This window comes from Halichoeres trimaculatus, unplaced genomic scaffold (assembly GCF_033239565.1).
Source record: "Halichoeres trimaculatus isolate MK-OKI-2021-1 unplaced genomic scaffold, fHalTri1.1 fHalTri1_scaffold_16, whole genome shotgun sequence".
NCBI lineage: Eukaryota > Metazoa > Chordata > Actinopteri > Labriformes > Labridae > Halichoeres > Halichoeres trimaculatus.
In genome coordinates this window covers 5,768,564-5,788,336 of record NW_027437194.1, presented here as the reverse complement: position 1 = coordinate 5,788,336, position 19,773 = coordinate 5,768,564, and the positions used below count along the sequence as shown (strand labels likewise).

Genomic DNA, 19,773 nt, shown 5'->3' with positions numbered 1-19,773 from the left:
TTTAACATCTTAAATAGTAAACCTTAACAGCACTTACTGAGTAGATCATGTTTTTTGTTAATGTTGTTTTATTAAAGCACCATATTAATCGAATCATTACAGATTTAGGTTATTAAAATATGCCTTTATAATTATATGGTTATTTACTTGGTTCCCCTTATACTTACTACAAAATTAAAGATTTAAACACAACTATATCATTCACTGATAATCATTTCATACTCTGTAATATTAATTCTGTTGGTATTTAGTAAATTTCAACTATAAAACTTCTGCATCGGTTCCTCCCACTGTAACCTGTGTGTCCAGACATGTGTGAATGGATGCCCGTGGTTGTCATGGAAGCGTTGCTGCCAGTGTAGTGTGTTTGCCGCGCCAGGAATTACTTCTTCATTCTGATTGGCTGCTTTTCTCTCACCAGACATCATGTCCATTACACCATTGGCCTGCTGATACTGCTCCGGCGCGTGGTGGTGGCTCCTGATCGCTGATTGGCCAGAAGTCTGCGGGTCTTCCCAACGCGCATGTCCCCTATGGGTTGTGATTGGACAGTAGGCCAGGTGCTATGAGAAGGGTGTACGCTGCTCTGTCACCGTGACATATAAATACACTGACACCGGAGCGGTGGAGTTTTACACCAATAACACGGAGTACACAGTGTCACCGTCACAGGAGTCACCGTAACACACAGGTAGGACACATGACTAACAACTAATCAATATGTTTACTGTCGACATGCTCGGGAGGAAAACAGATGAGAAAAGTTAGCTTAAGCTTAACTTAGCGCAGTCACTTAGCCTAGCACAGTGCTAACACAGCTGTTATCCAGATATCAGACTGTATTGCGAGATAACGGATGCTAAGCAGCTTGTTCAGATCAGTCCTGTTAGATGTTCAAATAGCGGGTCAGAACCATCTTCAGTCCGGTTTAACGTGTCAACCCGTTATCTGTGGGAGACTGTCATCTGGCTGGAGGTCGCTACACGCTAGCTGGTTAACCCCTTTAACCCCTTTAACCGTAACACCGACTTAAACCAAAATGAAGCATGGCTCTGTCATAACCCACGGACTTAAAGTCATCCGTGGTTCATTCACCCGTGACACAGCTCTGTGGTTAACCGTGTGACCAGATTTGATGAACCCTCATAGGGATGCTAACTCCTGCCCTAGCCTTGGGCTGACAGCTTTCAGACATTAACGACTTAACGTGCACTTCCAGGAAATCCCGTCACTGCCCTTTCACCCAGTTAGCTCTCAGTTAGCCCTGATCTGGGATGTCTTTATCCAAAAGTGCTGCTTGAACAGAGGAGCTAGCAGCTAACTGTCAAACTTCAGAGCTAGCATAAGTTACAGAAAACCTATTAGCTGACCTCAAAGTGTCTGTAAACATGGTGAACTGCAATTCATCCTAGTTAGACTAACTAAGTTTATAAATGTCAGGTAAAGCTGTCACGTAAAGATATCACCTCCATCGTGACAAGTTTCAAAACACTACAGCAGCTGTGAAACAACATGCTAGCTGTCCCATGTTCTCATTAACCTTGTTAGGTAGCCGTGTGTTAGCTTGTGTGTGAATGCTAATGTAGGTTTTTAAATGTATAAAAGATGAAGTGTGATGGAACATAATCCCTAATAAAAAGCACATTAACATTTGCTTTCACTGTTAAAAAACACAGCGTCATCAGTTTAATGCTGAGTCACAGAAAAGCTATCTAAATACAATGTGATGTAAAACATGCAGATCTGATACATTAAAGTGTAGAAGTGTCAGATTAAGTGTGGCAAGACGCTGATTAAAATAGAGTTTAATGGTTTGCAAATAATTCAAAGCCTATAAATCTAACTGAAAAAAGTACAAATACAAAATATTACATATTTACCATCTGTGAACCTTTGAGAACTCAGGAGACCAGTTTCTAAAGTTTGGAAAGTAAAATGTTGCTCAACAGTTCAGGGTGTCTCAACTTTGTTTTTTTCATTTCATGTTGCTCCAAGTGGGTGACAAGTCATGACTAGAAAATGTAAGTTTCCCATTGTCGAGATGGCAGCATGGGTTGTACGAATCTTTCTTTGTTCAGTTTTAATGGTGCGTTTACGAACACACTGAGCTCCTCCTCCTCTCTTTTTCCTATTGGTGTGTTTAAGAGCAATAGGAGCTAACTGAAGGCTAGATCTTCCAAACTACTTCTAGAAACTTATAGTACTGGTGGGGTGAGTAGTCCTCTAAAAGATCTGCAGGATGAACTTTGACCTACTCGGGCTGTTGAGGGGTAGTGTGATGACAGAGGGTTAATGTTGGGGTGCTGTAGAGAGCTGGTTGAATACATTGTAGTTTCTAATGTTAACAAATTATAAACTGTGTCTGATGCTGAACTTCTTCTCCCCAACAGGATGCCTGGTTCAGCCCCGATCAGCTGCTTGGGACCGTGGCCCAAAGATGTGGGCATCATTGCCATGGAGCTGTACTTCCCGTCACAGTACGTGGATCAGGCGGAGCTGGAGCAGTACGACGGCGTGGCAGCGGGTAAATACACGGTGGGCCTCGGTCAGGCTAAGATGGGTTTCTGCTCAGACTGTGAGGACATCAACTCTCTGTGCCTGACGGTGGTGCAGAGGCTGATGGAGAGGAACAACCTGTCCTACGACAGCGTGGGCCGGCTGGAGGTCGGTACTGAGACAATCATTGACAAGTCCAAGTCAGTGAAGACGGTCATCATGCAGCTGTTTGAGGACTCGGGGAACACAGACGTGGAGGGCATTGACACCACAAACGCCTGTTACGGGGGAACGGCTGCACTCTTCAATGCTGTCAACTGGGTGGAGTCCAGCTCCTGGGACGGTGAGTGTGGAAGCTAAAATATATTATGCTGGCTTCTTTTCCTTTGCAGTATAGATGACGTTGCCATTCATGGGTGTGGTTATTCTTTTTTTACTTATTATGTATGGTGGTGGGAAGAAGAACAAAGAAAGAGTAGAATCTCAGAGTTGCGGAGCTCAGATATTTTTGTTGACCGTCACTTTTCATAGTCATGTTTATCTTTTTCATCTTGGTTCTCCCATCGTCATTTTTTTAGTTTTAATCTAGTATTTTTTTTTTTTGCCTGGATTACATGTTGGCTCGTTTTGTTTTTTTTGCTCAATAAACTGATCACTGGACCTTTTGTTGAATTTTTGGACACGTCAGAAAAGGAAGAGCTTCACCCAGCAGCTGAACTTTTGTAAGACAGCCGCAACAGTGAGGACAAACCTAGTTTTGGAAAAATATTATTTATCCATTTATTTATTTATTAATTCATTTGTTCCATACATGAAAACTGACAACTAAATCATTACACCCTAAACAAACACATTCATGATAGGAAAGGAGCAGCGTGAAGACAAATGTCTCTTATATTTGTCTGCCCCTTCTTGAACAACTTTTTTAAAAAAGAACAGATGGTCTGACATCACAAACAGTTGATTTTCAACAGCCTACATTAACCCGTCATTGATTTTAGCAACAAAAACAAACAGCAAAAACAAATAAATAGCCTACAATAAAATTAAAAAAAAACAAAAAATTCAAATTTAAGTCTCAAAACATGCATCACATCCAATTTAATTTTCTAGTGTGTATTGACTCATTGTTTTGCATTTATACATTTTTTTAAACTGATGAGTCTCTGCACAACCCTTTAAGTCCCGAGACTGAAAATTCCATATTTTTACACCTACAATAGAAGTACACATTTGCTTTAGAGTAATTATGTAAATGCTTTCTCCAGAGATCCTGGAAACAGATGATGGTGACCGTGTTTATGTGGTCGATGGCTTTAGTGGTAATGTGAGTTCACTTCAGTTGACCAATATTTACTTTATTTCCAAACTGAAAAATATTTTTTCTTTTTCTTTTTTGTACCTGTGATAATTTTGTGAACTGACCCTTTAAATCTTAGGTCGAAATCTTATCAGTTAGAGTGATTTTTAAGTTTGAGCATATTTCACATTCCCTCCCAGCAGCAGTTGATCAGTGTGTGTGTGTGTGTTTCTTCTCTCTACAGGTCGCTATGCCTTGGTGGTGGCGGGAGACATCGCCGTCTATGCCACAGGAAGTGCTCGGCCTACAGGGGGCGCTGGAGCAGTGGCCATGCTGGTCGGGCCAAATGCTCCTCTGGCGTTTGAGCGAGGTGAGTCCTGTGATCAGACTGACAGAGGGTTTAATCAAAGGAACAATCAGTGAAGAACGCTGCCTCTGTGCTAGCTCAGTCACACATTATCACTTTGTTGTTATCATCGTTGTCGCCGTCATGGCAGCTCAGTGAAGGCTTGATGTAATCTGCTCTGGGACTATAGAGGCTCTGACAGAAGGTTTATCTTACAGAATGAACACTTTGTATTTTTATGGATGAATTTAGTGTCATTTCTTTTATACATCTGCTGTTTTTTCTGCAGGTCTGAGAGGAACACACATGCAGCACGCATATGACTTCTACAAACCAGACTTGATGTCCGAGTACCCAGTGGTGGACGGGAAGCTGTCCATAGAGTGCTACCTGAGCGCGCTGGACCGCTGCTACTCCGTGTACCGCAACAAGATCCAAGCCCAGTGGCAGAGAGGTTTGTCTGAACGCTTATCTCTGAACAAACTGATCAGTGAGCACGTTAAACCGCTGTGTGCAGGCCTATTGTTCGTGTTAGATTTAAGGTAGGGGAACGTGCTGCAGCTCTCAGCACTCTCAGTCTGCAGAGATAACAGAGTAATGAGTTAAGAGTCTTAAGGACATTACCTGCCTCCTGTGCTGAGGAGTTAACCTGAGTTCATAGACCATGAAGTAAGTGGAACCTTCAACCTAAAGTTTGACATGTTGATGTCCCTCTGACCTTATAATCAGAGAGACCACAGGAGAGCTGATAAAACCAAGCAGGTGTTATTGGTGTTAAACTCTTCTTACTGAGCAAGGACACAGAAGAAATTTCAAAGAGGAGGCAGAGATGAATGCAGTCGGATCTGTTCTGTGCCCACAGCGGGCGATGATCCTGTCATAAATGTTAAAGGGGACATATCATGCTAATCCCTGATTTAATACTTACATATAAAATAATAAATTTGAAAACAAGACCTTACACCCCCTGAATTTTCAAAAAATGAGATATTGTATTTTTTCGGATATCCCAGAACGAGATTTGATGCCTCTGAAAATATGTCATTGCCATTTGGCCGCGAGATTTCGAACGTCGTGACGACAAGAGGATCCTTTCTTTTTATTGGAGTAATCTGATAAAGCAGCTCCTCCTCTGTGATGTCAGTTAGTCACACAACCGCCACCGAGGGATACACCCACCAAGAGCCGACTGACTGAGTGCTGGATGCAGGCACTCTGCTCTGCTGAGCAGCTCGGCTTTACATGGTGAATTAGCAGTTAAAACACTGTAGTTTTAGCAGACGTCGTAATACCTGTGAGACCGTGATATTTGCATGCTTGTTCTGACAAGCACTGTGAACCTGGACCACAATAATGCTGCGGTAATAACATAGTGACGAACTGACGGTAGAGGCGATCTTTTCACTACGCTTTCAGCATGATGGATAAAACAGACAGAGAAAAGTGAAGGAGCAGGATGGAGCCCTGTTATAGAAATAGTTTATTGGTGAAGTCTGCCTATATTTCCACGTATAAACTATACATGTTACAGTACCGGTTTGACTCACCACACTGAAGCGTCCTGAGATGATCTGTGTCCAGGTGGATTTTCTTCCTCCTGAGCTGCAGAACCGTCCGAGTCTGACTCAGGGTCCAATACAAAAGGACGTATCCTACACTCTGCCATTTTATTAGTGCTATCAATGCCTTACGGTGAAGTTTTGGCAAACAGCAAACTCACTCGGTCTGCTCCATTCAATGTGGCGATTTTGTAAATACTGCCATGCTGCAAAAACCGCCCCCTGGCTCTACCCCCTCCGCCCCTCTGATAGAACTGACCAATCAGAGCACAAAGAGCTGTGACGTTGCGAGGTTACTGGAGGTCATTCTCGAAAACGGAGCGTTTCAACGAGATCTTCAGAATGGCCTAAAATGAGGATATTGACAACGCTATTGTGGAGCAATGAAGGAAGTAAATGACTTGTACTGAGGGCAGAAATGCTTTATAGGCATCCTAGTCTGGCATAGTGAAAAGGAGAAACAAGCATGATATGTCCACTTTAACTTTTAGCCAGATCAGCTCTTGTGCAGTCCTGTTTCATCATTGTTTGTGTCTCCGCAGAGGGCTCAGAGAAGCGCTTCAGCCTGGACGACTTTGGTTCCCTGGTGTTTCACTCTCCGTACTGTAAGCTGGTGCAGAAATCTTTAGCTCGACTCATGCTCAACGACTTCCTGAGCCACCCAAACCCAAACACAGAGAGCGGACCCTTCACGGGGCTCGAGGCCTTCAGGTATGACAGCAGACAGGATTATGAACTCTTTGGGTTTCTGTGTGTGTGAGGACGTCCTGGTGATGTGTGTGTTTTTCCCTGCAGAGACGTGAGGCCTGAGGACACCTACTTTGACCGGGACGTAGAGAAAGCCTTCATGAAAGCCAGCTCAGAGCTGTTTGAGACCAAGACTAAGAGCTCACTTCTCATTTCCAACCAGAACGGAAACATGTACACGCCCTCTGTCTATGGCTGCCTCGCCTCGCTCATCGCACAGTAAGGACTCATTCATTCACACACACTTCTCTTAAAGAAAATCAGCTTCACAGTGCACTCTGTAATTTAACCTTAGAGGAACAGAGCCTGACAGACAGAGCTCAGGGCAGCTTCACTCTCTATACTTCTAGAAACATCTATCAGGATCATTAAATGTGAAAATTAAAGTGTGTGTTTGTGTGTGTGATACAGACAGACTGCCTCTCAGATAGCCGGTCAGAGGATCGGAGTCTTCTCCTACGGCTCAGGATTTGCTGCCACGCTTTATTCTCTCAGAGTCACACAGGACCACACACCAGGTGAGTCTGACGTTATTTATTCATCAAACATATAATCACCGTGTTGTGATATTTCACTCTGTTGTTATGAAATAATAATGAATGTGTGTTTGCTTCAGGTTCCAGTCTGGATAAACTGGTCTCCAGTCTGAGCGACCTTCAAGCCAGATTGGACTCTAGGACGAAGGTTTCTCCTGCTGTCTTCTCTGAGAACATGAAGCTGAGGGAGGAGACGCATCATCTGGGTATGAACTTTATGCTACATCTGTCAGCCAATCACAGGGTAGATTATAGAGGAATAGTAAATTAGAATTAAACAAACTAAATATAAAAAATATAGTAAGTAAAGGCGGAGCTTGTCAATCAAGATCATGCTCGTAAACTACTGTGGGTGAGAGCGGTGCACTCTTTGGATGAGAGCTCAGCATGGATATGAGGAGAAGATGTGAGATGACAGAGGATGTGTCGGGGTAGTTCAGAGAGAAAGAGCGGCGCGATCGTGAGAAAAAGATGTCTGTTTTTTCTATTTAATCAAAAACGGGAAAAGAGACATAAAAAGAGAATAAACTCTTCTAAGGTGGTTTTGGTGTTTACATAGTCATAGAAAATAATATTATTTGGGTCTTGAAAGATTGTTCAAGATGCTATAAAAATGGCTGGCAGAGTGTAATAGTGAGTGTAAATCCACAAAAACAGGATCTGAAAAATCAGCTCCTGTTGGTTTTGTGATGGTGTCTCCACTGTCTGTGTGAGCCAAGGATAAAATCCACTCACTGTACGAAAGATGAGACCGTCACCACCACTAACATGAAATATTCAAACCCTCATCATTTGTCTCTTCATCAGTAAAGTGATGCGACACTTAAATCTGTTTAGAAATTAAAGCTGCAAGCTTCCCTTCACGCCAGTCTGTCATGCCTGTTTCATCTCTTCATATTGTGTATTTAAAAAACATAGCATTTTCCCTCCATCAGTGAGTCACATGACCAGCTGCACTGAGCTTCTAATCAGTGTGACATCATCACCAACTGCTGCTCTATGAGGAGTAAAATTGACAGAAGTTTTACAAACAACTCCTCATAGAGGGCACAATTTAGACCAAATCACTGAAAAAATATTATATTTTTGTAGGAAATTTTGTCAGGAATACACCCATATCACTTTTAAAGCTATATGTCTTTTACTTTTTTGTATTGAGACCCAAATGTGGCAGCTTGCGTAGAGCTGATCCATCTACTCCCATTCATTCCAATGGAGGGAGCTGAGATGGCTTCTTGGGGTTGACCAATTGTAAGGGCTCGTTATTCGAAAACCATTTCGTAAATAACAACTTGCTGTAGCTGTTTTGTAAAGCAGTGTCCACTCTGTCATCTAAGCAAATTTCAAGCCGATAGCACTTATGGCTTTGGAGTAGATCATTTTTGTAGAAAGGGTAGAAATGTGGGAATATCTTATTTTGAAAGGCAAATTGCTGGCTTCCTGTTCTAGATAGGTCCATCGGACCCCCTACCTTTTTTGTGCGCCTTAATGAGACGAACATTTTGACATTGGTATGATCTCTCTACTACATTCCTACTGGCTGTCGAAGCCATTTTATTGTGTTTTTGAGTGCCTAGGTGGCGCTGGAGAAAAAAATATGGGATGTTGGGGGTAAATTTTTGTATTTTCTCAAATATTTTGTAATTAATGAGGCAAAGAAAGAAGTGGAAAAACAATAACTCTACTAGAAGAGGGTCCTCTCTAATTATGTTACAAGCACAACCCACCTTTAAATATTCATAGTCTAAAAAGTCTCATGTCTCTTTCTCTACCTACAGCCAGTTACATCCCCCGGGGCTCAGCAGATGACTTGTTTCCCGGGACCTGGTACCTGACCAGAGTGGACGACAAACACCGCAGAGAGTACGCACGCAGACCGCTCGACCTCCTCCTGCCTGCAGAGTCAGACCTGGTCCACTCCAACAACACAGCTGAGGTGACTCAGCAATAAAGTTTGTGGCTAACGCTGCTTTTTATGAATACCTCTCAGACAACTTAACGCTTTCCTGTCTGTCCTCCTGCAGCATATCCCCAGTCCTGCCAAGAAGATGCCTCGTATCCCAGCAGCCCCTGCAGGCCCTGAGGCTGCCACCGTCAGTAACTGAGCATGCTCAGACCGTCTTTGAAAGGATTGACAGAGCGCAGACTGTAGAGACTAGAGAAGAGTAGAGGTCAAAGGTTAGAGGAGACAGAGTGTATGTTGAACTACAGAAGGGAAAATCATCACATTGAGCAACATCATGGAGAAGGAGGAGAGGGGGGCACGGTCCTGGACCTGGACCTGGACCCTTCATGTTAGTCCTGGACAGGATCTACAGACCTGACTGTGTGATTAATTATTGTTTAATTTAGTCCCTTTATTTCAATTTTTATGTTGGTGCTGAAGTGGGCGGAGCTTCAGCAGATGTTTGCTGGAGTGTGACGACAGACTTCCTGCTGGCTGCCTGACAGGAAGAGGAAATGGACTTAATGACCACCGATTCAAAGAACAAAAAGAGCTGGCTGTGTCGTCTGCGCACAGCCCCTCAGTCTAGTTTTTAGAAATCTATGTATTTCAGATCAGGATCCTCTCTCTGCCGTCACTCAGACTGAACGTGCGTCTCAGACTCTGCAGAGCGGAGCTGCTCTGTCTGACTCCACGTGTTTCTGCAGATTATCAGATTAGATGTTTCATCTTTTCAAACTTCATGTTCAGAGACAGTTTGTCCTGATGGAGACAAAGAAACACTTGGTCAGACAGATCTTTAAACGATGACGTGTTTGTGTTTGTTAGACTGTGCGTGTTAAAGAGGGAAGGAGCGACTCGGATGAAGTTCTCCTGCAGAGTGATGCTGCTTTTAAAAGGTCAATAATGATAAATATACAGCAGTTGAACTCAGTTAACCTGATGAGGCTGTGAATCATCCTATCAACACATACATCCAAATGAAAAAACACACACATACACACTTTACACAACAGAAACTGTAAAAACTACAACTCCCAGAGTGTGGCCCAGAACACTTCCTGTCTCATGTCTCTGAGCCTGAGGAGAGTAATGAACACATAACGGTTAATATTCTTTATTTAAACCTCAAGTTTTTATACACACAGCTGGAGTCTGAGTTATTTTCTTCCCATGATGCATCAGTGCTGCAGGGCTTCATGTCCCGATCATCTGAGCAGATCCTGAAACTACAAACAAGCTTTAATTTCACACATGTTGGACCAGACTGCATCAGTCTAATAACCATGAACTATGATCACACCTGTATTACCTGACAGACTCACACCCTCACCTGTCCTTCAGGTGTGATGTCACTTTGCTGATGCTGCCTCATTAAAGATGTGGATCAGCAGCAGTCTGAGTATTTTCTGTGTACAGAGTCGGCTTCATGTTTCTGTTTAATCGCCTCACAGGTGATCTTCACACACCTGTATCAGAGGGTAGATTTGTCAGGTCTGCTGTCAGTGTGAAAAGCATCTGGAAAAGCAGCATGTGCTCGTGTTTAAGCCTTAACGTAAAGGGCTCAGAGGTACAGATCCTTTTTTTTTACTGTTAAAACAAAACTTGATTCAACGACGGAGACGTCAGCCACACAGGATCAGGGCTGCTCCTGGACCTGATCCTGGTCCGAGTCTTACTCTCATGGATCAGAGCCTCCTGGGCTTTGGATGTTGGGGTTTGTGTGTTCTTAAGAAGCCTTACATTAAATAAAAGAATGAGTGTGTATGAAATGTCAACAGCCTGTATCTCAGAGTGTACAGATATTTACACACCCTCTTTTTATTGTACAGTTAAAGCCCTAAACACACGCACACACTCACTGGGACTTCACACCTGCATATGTGTGTGTGTGTGTGCGTGTGTGCAGGGCATGGTCACATGACCATTACCTGTATGGATTATGTACAAACTGTCAGAGTATTTATGCTGTGTAGATATGAATAATAATTACAGAATGTATACACTGTAGATTAAAATTAGACTGACCATCCAGACATGACGCTGTGTTTCAATTCTTTTGTGCATTTTAAAATCATAGATTATTAGGAATTAATACAACAATACAATTATAAAACAATACAGATTTAATTTTACTAAAAATAGCTACAACTGACAGGCAATATTAAAGTAAATATGCTCAAATTTAAATCAAAAAGTTATAAATTAAACATTTAAAATAAAACTCACAAAGACACTGATTACTTGTTAACAGTGAAGACATTAACCTGTATTAATTTGAACGTTATATTTGGTACAGTCAGCGAAAAATACGGAACACCGATCATATCAATCGATTTTTTTGCTGTTAGACTAAACATTTTTTAAAAAAAATCTTTACCACCACCACCACCACCACCACCAGAGGGCGTCATTGAACGTGGTTTTCACGAGTTTGTCATTACTGTTGACAGTTTTTTTTTTTTTTTTTGCCATGTTAAACCAGATTTTACTGTACATTTACAACATTTTCCACGAATGATTGAACCTTTTAAACTTGAAAAAGCTTCTTTTTTAAAAAAAAAAATTTATTTTTTTATATGCTCTCAAACTCAATAACCAATGAAATGCGTGGCTTTTCAGAACCATAACCTACCTTTGCCACTAGAGGGCGACTAACATAGGGCTATCATGAAAGATGTGATCATAGTTCCATCCTTTAACAAAAAAAAAAGTAAAATCTTAATTATAACATCAACAATTTATTTTTTTTATATTTCATTAGATAAGAGAAATTTGTGGAAAATATTTTTCAAATATTTTTTTCAAACATTATCGAGTTGCTGAACTCAATAAAATGTGCACAAAACAGTATTCATTACGTGCAAGGTTTTAGATCTGTCTGGGGTGATTTTAAGTTGGTATAACATAATATAATATAACATAATATAATTTACTTTAATTTAATTGATATTAATATAATATAATATAATATAATGTAAAATAAAATAAAATAATATAATATAATAAATATAATATAATTTAATATAATATAATATAATATAACATAACATATTATAATGTAAGAATTACTTTATGAGAAAATTGAGCATGCCGTTTAGAAATAGGTTTAAACACTTACAGGAAGCTTTCACCCCTTTTCAAACTATGTTTAACTATATTAAATAATAATAATAATAATTAAAAAAAAAATGTTTTTTGGTTGCTGATAAAACATAAAGAAGTGCACAAATTATCTTTTATTTCATCTCTAAAAACCAGAATGCTCAACACTTACAGGAAACTTGCACCCCGCTACATTCAAAATGTGAAACATTTTAATCACAAAAAAAAAAACCAACAGAAAAAAAAAACACAAACAAGCTTGAACCTTAGAAATTAAATGATTTTGTTTTGCTGATTTGAGTTATTTTCTATTTCATCTAAAAAAAAAAAAAAACACGTTTTTTTTACCACCTACCTGCATCGCCACTAGATGGCGCCAAAGTAACATTATTAATTGTACACAAAGTTCTTTACAAAGTTTGATTCATACATTTAATTTTTGTTTCAATGTGTGTTTATATTAAGTGTAAATTCAGCTTATTCTCCTATTCCTTCGTTTAAACAATCAGTCTCATCATAGTTATTATTACTCTGAGTGTGTGTCCTGATACCTTTTGGATTTATACTTTAGCTTTGCTTTCTCTCTTCCTGTCTCCATGTTGGATTTCAGCCTGAGCAGTTGTTCGTGGCAGCCCCCCCTCCCCTCCTCCGTCTCCTGCAGGGTGGAGTCTCAGTGAGTCTGTGCAGAGCGGACAGGGAGGGAACCAACCGAGAAAAACTCTGACTGTGTCCGTTTCCCCCGTTAACCATCCGACTGTTGCGGGACATATTCACCGAAAACACCTTCAACAGGTCCGTTAGAGCACGAGGAGGAGGAGGAGGAGGTCGCACGCGCTCAGGTAGGGCTCACAGCTAAACTCTGAAAAGTTTCTGCTACAATCTTTGACGTCACAAGAACTTCCGAAAAGTACGCAGAGACAGAGAGAGACTGGAGGCCTACAGGAGAGAAACGCTACATCAAAGTTTGACTCACTTTTTATTCACAGCAGCCTCTGAGTGCTCATTAATGTTGCCTTCACGGTCACTGTCTGACCACCAGCAAACTGTGCCGCGTTCAAGTGTCTGTACAAGTCCGCTCCCTGTGAATGTTAGTGTGTGTTATGAAATGCAGTCACAGTTCCGTATTTGAAGTCTTCAGTCCTTTTTTTTTTACAGACTGACACTCATATCCTGTGTGTGCTACTGCCACACTGTGACCTTCCCTGAGTGTGTGTATGTGTCTGTGTGTGTGTGTGTGAATGTGAGTGTGTGTTGGTAAGCTGGGTGTGTTAAACAGAGAAAACATGGCCCGTGGGTGTGAATAGTTGCAGCACAGTGTTGAGGTGTGTTACACTCAGCAGGAATGTGATCTTGGCTGTGTCTCTCACTCGCTGACTTTACCTGCTGTCACTCACCTGTAGCACACCTCTGTCATCGTCCAATCACTGCGCTCTGTTGGGGGTTAAAGTGGAGTGGGTCTACCTGAGGGACGGTCAGGTTTGATTCACTGCAGAAAACTCTCACAAACTTTTACAACCTCCAGTAAACAAAGACAGGCTCCATACCAACAAGTGTCCTCATCCATCCTCTGTCCTTATTCCTCAGCATCATCTGGCCTCAGTCCTTATCATTTGTCCTTTTTATTCATCTTTCCTCTGTTTGAGTCCTCTGTCCTAAGCATACTCCTGTTTTCATCTGTCCTTCACCCTCCTTATCTGTCCTCATTCCTTCACATCTGTCCTGTCCTTCCTTTTTCTTCCATCCTCATTCATCCATTCATCTTCTTATCCATCCTCTGTCATTTATTGTTTCCTATACTCTCTGTCATCTGTCCTTCCTTTCTGTCCTCAACCTTATTTCCTCCTTCATAAGTCCCGTGTTCTCCCTCATTCATTCCTTGTTGTCATCTTTCCTCCATCTTTGTCATTCCTCTGTCCTTATCCGTCCTATATCCTCAACTTTCCTCCACCCTCCTCATATGTCCTCTATTCTTCACATCCATCCTCTGTCCTTCATACGCCTGAAAACTGGACAACTTAGAGAAAAAAAGTCAGGTAATGATCAGGATGAGTTCATACCAAGGTTAAAATAGTTTTGGATTTGTCATTATAGTTTACTTTTAGTTAGTTTTGACATTTTTTTTTCCCATTACAGTTTAGTTTTAAATAGTTTTAGCGCAGGCATTCTAGTTTTTATTTAGTTTTGAATTTTGCAACAAGGCTTAGTTTTAGTTTTCATACCTTATTTGCAACGTAAAGGATTCAAAAAGGTCAGAGTAAATATTTTGTAATACTGTTTATTTTCAAGTCCAACATAGTGCTCACTGCTCAGTCAATGCTGATACCGAACTGTTGGCTGCTGCCTTAGACGCATGAAAATAATATAGACTTAATATAAAAAATATAAACATCAATTATATAAAAAATAGTGTTAACATTAAATAAATAAAAATAATAAAAACATAAATTACATAAAACAATATATGGTGCCGTACGGCGCCGAAAACTGACGTAAAATTGGTTGGGAAAATGTGTCAGATTAATTTAAATCCTAAAGGTTATTAATATTGTCAAAAAGGATAATGAAGGACATTTCGTCTTTAATTTTGGTTAGTTTCAGTTAGTTTTGTGAACACAGGATACAGTTTTAGTTTACTTATTGTTTTTGTTTTCTTTTCTAGTTTTTATTATTTTGAGTTAACTGCAATGTATTTTAAATTTTAGTTTTCCTTTTTAGTTTCGTTTTAGTGAACTATTATAACCTTGATCTGAGGTCAGTCTGGATGGACCATTGAGACAGCTGCACTAACGCAGACCCGTCTGTCTGTCCATCTGTCTGTGTTTGACACATTTTAGGCATCATTGACGACTTTAATTGATTTTTGTCTTGTAATTGTGTCATGACACAGTGATTGTCTGATGTCACAGACAGGATGTGAAATTTGAGTGAACTTGATGCTCATTCGAGTATCCAGTCCTAACAGATTTTAAAGATGTCAGGCGTTGTGTGTGTGTCTGTGTCTGTGTCTGTGTGTGTGACACCAAACTGACCCCCTGCTGACTCACATTTTACCAAGGATGCTTTGCTCTCTCTGAACTCTTCCTGTGTAGTGTGATGAAACGTTTGGTGAGGAAAGAACAAAGGGATGTTGTTACATCACATCCTCCATCTCTCTGACTGGTCCTCTTCTGTTTGGCAGAGAGAGAAGACTTTTCCTCTTTTCTTCCTAAAGTCAAACTTGTAAATGTAGGGTAAATTAGCATCAAGCTGCTTTTTTTTAGCTTTTTTAATGTGAAACTCAGTGAGTGCATACAGCGTGTGTGTCAGAGGCTGCTGTCAGCTTAGACACATTACACAGAGCTGAAGTTATTCCAAATCAGCTCAACACTTTTACCCAACATGGTCTGAACTTTGGATGACATAGTTCACATTCAGCTGCATTTACCTGTTTAACAGCCTATATTACATAACTTCCTGTGTCTTTACCATAAGAGCAGACACCAATAGCTACTTAACAATGCTAACGTATATTTTTACCCGGTATTTTTCACCCAGTAGATCGCTAGCAGCTCCTACATATCAGTCCCTTATTTTACCAACCTTTAAAGCTTAATCTAAAAGTTGCTTTTCAACTGCAGGAACTTCCCCAGGAACTAGGGACTTTTTGAGGAACTGAGTGTTTTTTGACCACAGGAACTAGGGTCTAAATTTAGCTCCAGAGTAACTGATCATCCCCTTTTCAACAGTCATGCCACAGAGAGCTGTGATTCCTTCTTCTTTGAACCTCACAACGGGAACATGTCTCTATCAGCTCCTGCTGTTACAGAGTGGGGCATAAACTGGCGGTCTTTAGTTGAACTGTTAGTGAGTATCAAGTTTTCCTCAGATGTTTAATCAAAGGGCAATTTCTTCAGCTACTATGAAGCTAGGTTTCACTGCCTACTGCGTTGTTTTTGTTTGAGGCTTTCTTGGAAACGTCCTGCTGCGATTGTGTTTGCATTTTAAATCTTGCACTGTTTGTTGTTTTTCTTAAAGGCTTACTTTGGCGTACTTAGCTCCATGTTTGGTGTTAAAATGCCAACAGTGATTGTTCTCTTTCACAACCGCCATGGCCTGATAACACAAAAGACGCACAGGTTTTTCTCCAGCATTTTGTGGCGTTTCCACTGACTTATCCCGCGACATATCCCCAAATAACCGAGACGTGCCGTCCCACTTTTTGGGACCCTTTTGTATGGGTGCCAGACTGAACCGATCCGCTCTCGGAAGTTGGAGCTACAACACTGCAGACCGTTGATTGGTCAAAAGAATCGTCACTTGACCAAACGGTGGCTGCATTTCTCCTGGCGGCACACAGACTTCTCTGAAACAAAGCTTGATTACAATGCTCTTTGTTTACTTTGTCACGTTTTTTTTTTTCGTTGAATTTATCAGCGGGGTAAACTGTGGCGCGCTGCTACAGCATCACGCTATTGTTTCAGAGCTGCGGCTTTCGGCATCCGGCTTACACACCACCTACCACGAGAGGGCACAGTATTGCTGTGGAAACGCAAACGGGATCGGGCTTAACTGTACCAAACCGTGCCAAACCGTACTGAACCGAACTGCTTGGCAAAAACGCGGCCACATAGCCCTCCTGTCTTTCTTGAAACAGCCTTCATCTGCATCAACTTTTCTCTTCCTGGACATTTTGGGATCATTTTTTATTCCTCGATTCCACCAGTTTGGAAAATGGTGATGTGCAAACACTGCAGACTAGTGGTGGGATGCCGTCACTTTGCGGGTAACATAATCGATAGGTGTTATGGGAAACATAATTTATTGTCAATGGACCCTTTTGATTTATTGAATTAAAGACAATCAAACCTTCTAAGCTCTTGTGGGCCACATAAATTGGTGTGGCAGGCCACATTTGGCCTGCGGGCCTTGAGTTTGTCGTCCTTGCCCTCGCCCTCTTCATTACTTGATGTCCTCCATTGGTCCAACATTGTAGTGAATTAATATCTCACTGTAGTTCACTGATTTGTATAATCCTCATGGGACCAAGGTAGAAACATGGACAAAGATGGACCACAGGAACCATTTAGTTCCTGGGAGAGTAGTTACTTCAAGATGTCTTCATCTGGTGGAAAAGCCCCTCAGTGAAAACAGGTTTATTGTAAATTAATTCAGAGAAATGAGCTAAAAAGACACAAAATGTATTGTATCTTGCTGTTAAAATGTTTTTTTTTTCTGCTGCAAAGTTTGACGTTTTAACACGGGGCTCTAAGGGACAGTCTCATTGCTGGACACACCCTCTAGTGGACACTCCAGGAACTGCACTTTCTGGACCTAGAGATTGAGGTGTTTCTCAGCTCTGTGTGAGGAGTTAAAGTTCAGTTTAAAGAGACTCAGCAGGTCTTACTGAATCCCTCTTTCTTTCTCTCCCCGTCTATCCCGCTCTCATTCTGCCTCTCCTTCCTTCTCTTCCTTCATTCCTGCGCTGATCTCTCATCAGTCTGCAGTGTTTTCACTCGTCCTTATTTGGTCAGGACATCACGCCTGCAGCTCCTCCCGCTCCCTCTTCATTTGTTTTAGACCACAGCCAATTCTCAACTCGGTGAGAGACGGCTTGTGGATTCAGTGTGCCCTGAAAGGAGTCTGCAGGAGAGAGCCTGTGGGTTTAGTGTGCCCCGAGTGCTGTCTGCAGGAGAAGTCCTGTGGGTTCAGCGTGCCCTGAGCTTTGCTTTGTTTAAACATCAGGATGGAGCTTGTTAGAGGAGGTGATTTTCATAAGACGCTCTGTGTTTGAGTCTTTGATGATTGTTCTTGGTTGCGGAGGCAGTGAGCAGCACCACATGCAGCGTTTTCAGCAAACACTGAGGGTCATGTTCAAGTAGGAGCTTGTCATTGACTCTCACACTCAGCGCAGTGCTGTGGTTAGAGTCTCATTTCCTTAAACAGACGTGTGAAAATACTTCAGTTCTGTTCTGCATTTATGACACTTGTAGCTATTGATACTAGCTGCTTTGTATTTCCTCAACACATCTTTAACTTTTAAGGTGACTTAAAGATTGGTCGTTTTAAACTTGAGGACTTTTCTCTTAATACTTTACTTAAAACAGCTAATAAAAATATACTAAAGTAGGTTTTTTAAACTGAGATGAGCTCAGAGTGTACTCGGTGAACAGAGTAGGGTACAGTATGTACGCTACACGACCTCATCGTCATACAGAGCATATTTAAACATGAGTACTTCAGCATTTGGAGTTGAGTTAGTGTGAGACAGACTGATTCTGATGGCCGTGTCAAGTTGTTATTCAGGAAAATTTAGCCCACAGATGAACAAATCTGTCCCATGAATCCTAAAACTTTGGAGTATGTAGTGTAGTGAAACACTTTGGGCCAAGGTTTAAAATATTGATCTCCAGTTTAATGCTTGTTGAGGAAAATTTGGCAGCTACAAAATGTTTTTAAAAAATGAATTCTTATCATTAAATCTGACTTTGCTGGAGTGTAAAGTGCAGAAAATGTTACTTTAAGGTTGTCTGAAGGTTTAAGGTTACTTTTAATTGTCTGATCAAGTATGTATTCAATCAATGTGTGGGTGAAGGGGAAGATACTAAAATACTTTTTCTTCCTTCTGCTCCTTCTCATTCATTTTGAGACTTGTTTTGTTTTGTATTGTACATATATTTTTATGTTATCAAGAATAAAATGAATGAAAGTGAGCGCTTTAACTCCATACTCCATACTCTCCTGACATGAACCTTAAAGATGCTACAAGGAGGATCTGTTGTAATTGGACTACCTCGCCACCTTGTGGCCCGGAGTCTCAGCACACTGTCATTACTTTTGTCATTACTTTAAGCGAGGTGCGTGTTTGTTTTGAAATTAAATGGAGATAGAATTGAAACAAATTTACTTTGTTCAAGACAACTTTTTACTGAATACAACGCGCTGAGATCAGGTATTAATCAGTACAGTTACGTAGCAGTATAGTTTGAAACGTGATATCAAGCAAACATTATAGTAGCTAGCTAAATGTAGTGCTATCGGCTAGGGATAAACCAATTATCAGCCGGGCCAATTATCTGGGCCAAAAAAATTGACATCATCTTGCTCGGCTCGGATTCAGCTCTCCACAAAAACTGCTCCCCCTGGTGGCTGGCTGCAGTATAGGTATAAAAAATCTGGCTTTCCAGTCAGTCCAGATGGGCTGTGGTCAAACTTTGAAAAATCAATACACCTCATAGAAATGTTTCTCACGTCCGATTGTTGTGGTGATTTGAAGATATTATTTGGCTGTCTTATGTTCCAGTCCTCTTTTTTCTGGAAAGTTTTGTTTTCATTAGTTATAAGAGGTTAAAAATTAGGTTTTACATTGCGTTTAACGACGATTGACAGCTGCCGTTCTTGTGTATTTTTTTCAGAGATTGTAAAATATGTCTGGAGGTAGAGCCAGGAAGTGATGATGAGACTCTGGAAAGAAAAAAAATATTATTGTTTTTGTCACCCAGCTCCACTCAGATTCTCCCAGAATCCCTCACAGTCTCTACTGCGCAGACTCTGGCTGCACAACTGCTACAATGGCTGCACCTGTGGCGGAGGAATTTTGGCTTCAAAACCGTACAATGGTAAATGGCGGGGCCACGCTGTCCACTCTATATACAGTCAATGTTTGAAACGTGACAGCAAGCAAACATTATAGTAACTGGCTAAATGTAGTGCTATCGGCAGGCCTGTGCTCTGACAGATCTGTAGGCTAACATGACAACAAA

The 19,773-nt window shown here is 41.1% G+C and overlaps 2 protein-coding genes across 3 annotated transcripts in view; both read left to right on the top strand.

The window, feature by feature from the left end:
* The first annotated feature begins 555 nt into the window (after window positions 1-555).
* On the top strand, window positions 556-10,960 carry hmgcs1 (3-hydroxy-3-methylglutaryl-CoA synthase 1 (soluble)). Its single transcript, XM_074691113.1, has 10 exons — window positions 556-691; window positions 2,391-2,839; window positions 4,041-4,166; window positions 4,432-4,596; window positions 6,244-6,412; window positions 6,497-6,667; window positions 6,860-6,966; window positions 7,065-7,190; window positions 8,763-8,920; window positions 9,009-10,960. The coding sequence occupies exons 2-10, from the start codon at window positions 2,392-2,394 to the stop codon at window positions 9,087-9,089; spliced, it is 1,551 nt and encodes a 516-aa protein (XP_074547214.1). The 5' UTR covers window positions 556-691; window position 2,391; the 3' UTR covers window positions 9,090-10,960.
* A 1,747-nt stretch (window positions 10,961-12,707) lies between these two features.
* Window positions 12,708-19,773, top strand: part of tln1 (talin 1) — a 60,944-nt gene continuing 53,878 nt past the window's right edge. For both annotated transcript variants that reach the window (XM_074689895.1, XM_074689896.1), the window contains exon 1: window positions 12,708-12,873. The gene's annotated coding sequence lies outside the window, so the exon portion shown is untranslated. The remainder of the gene's footprint in view (window positions 12,874-19,773) is intronic.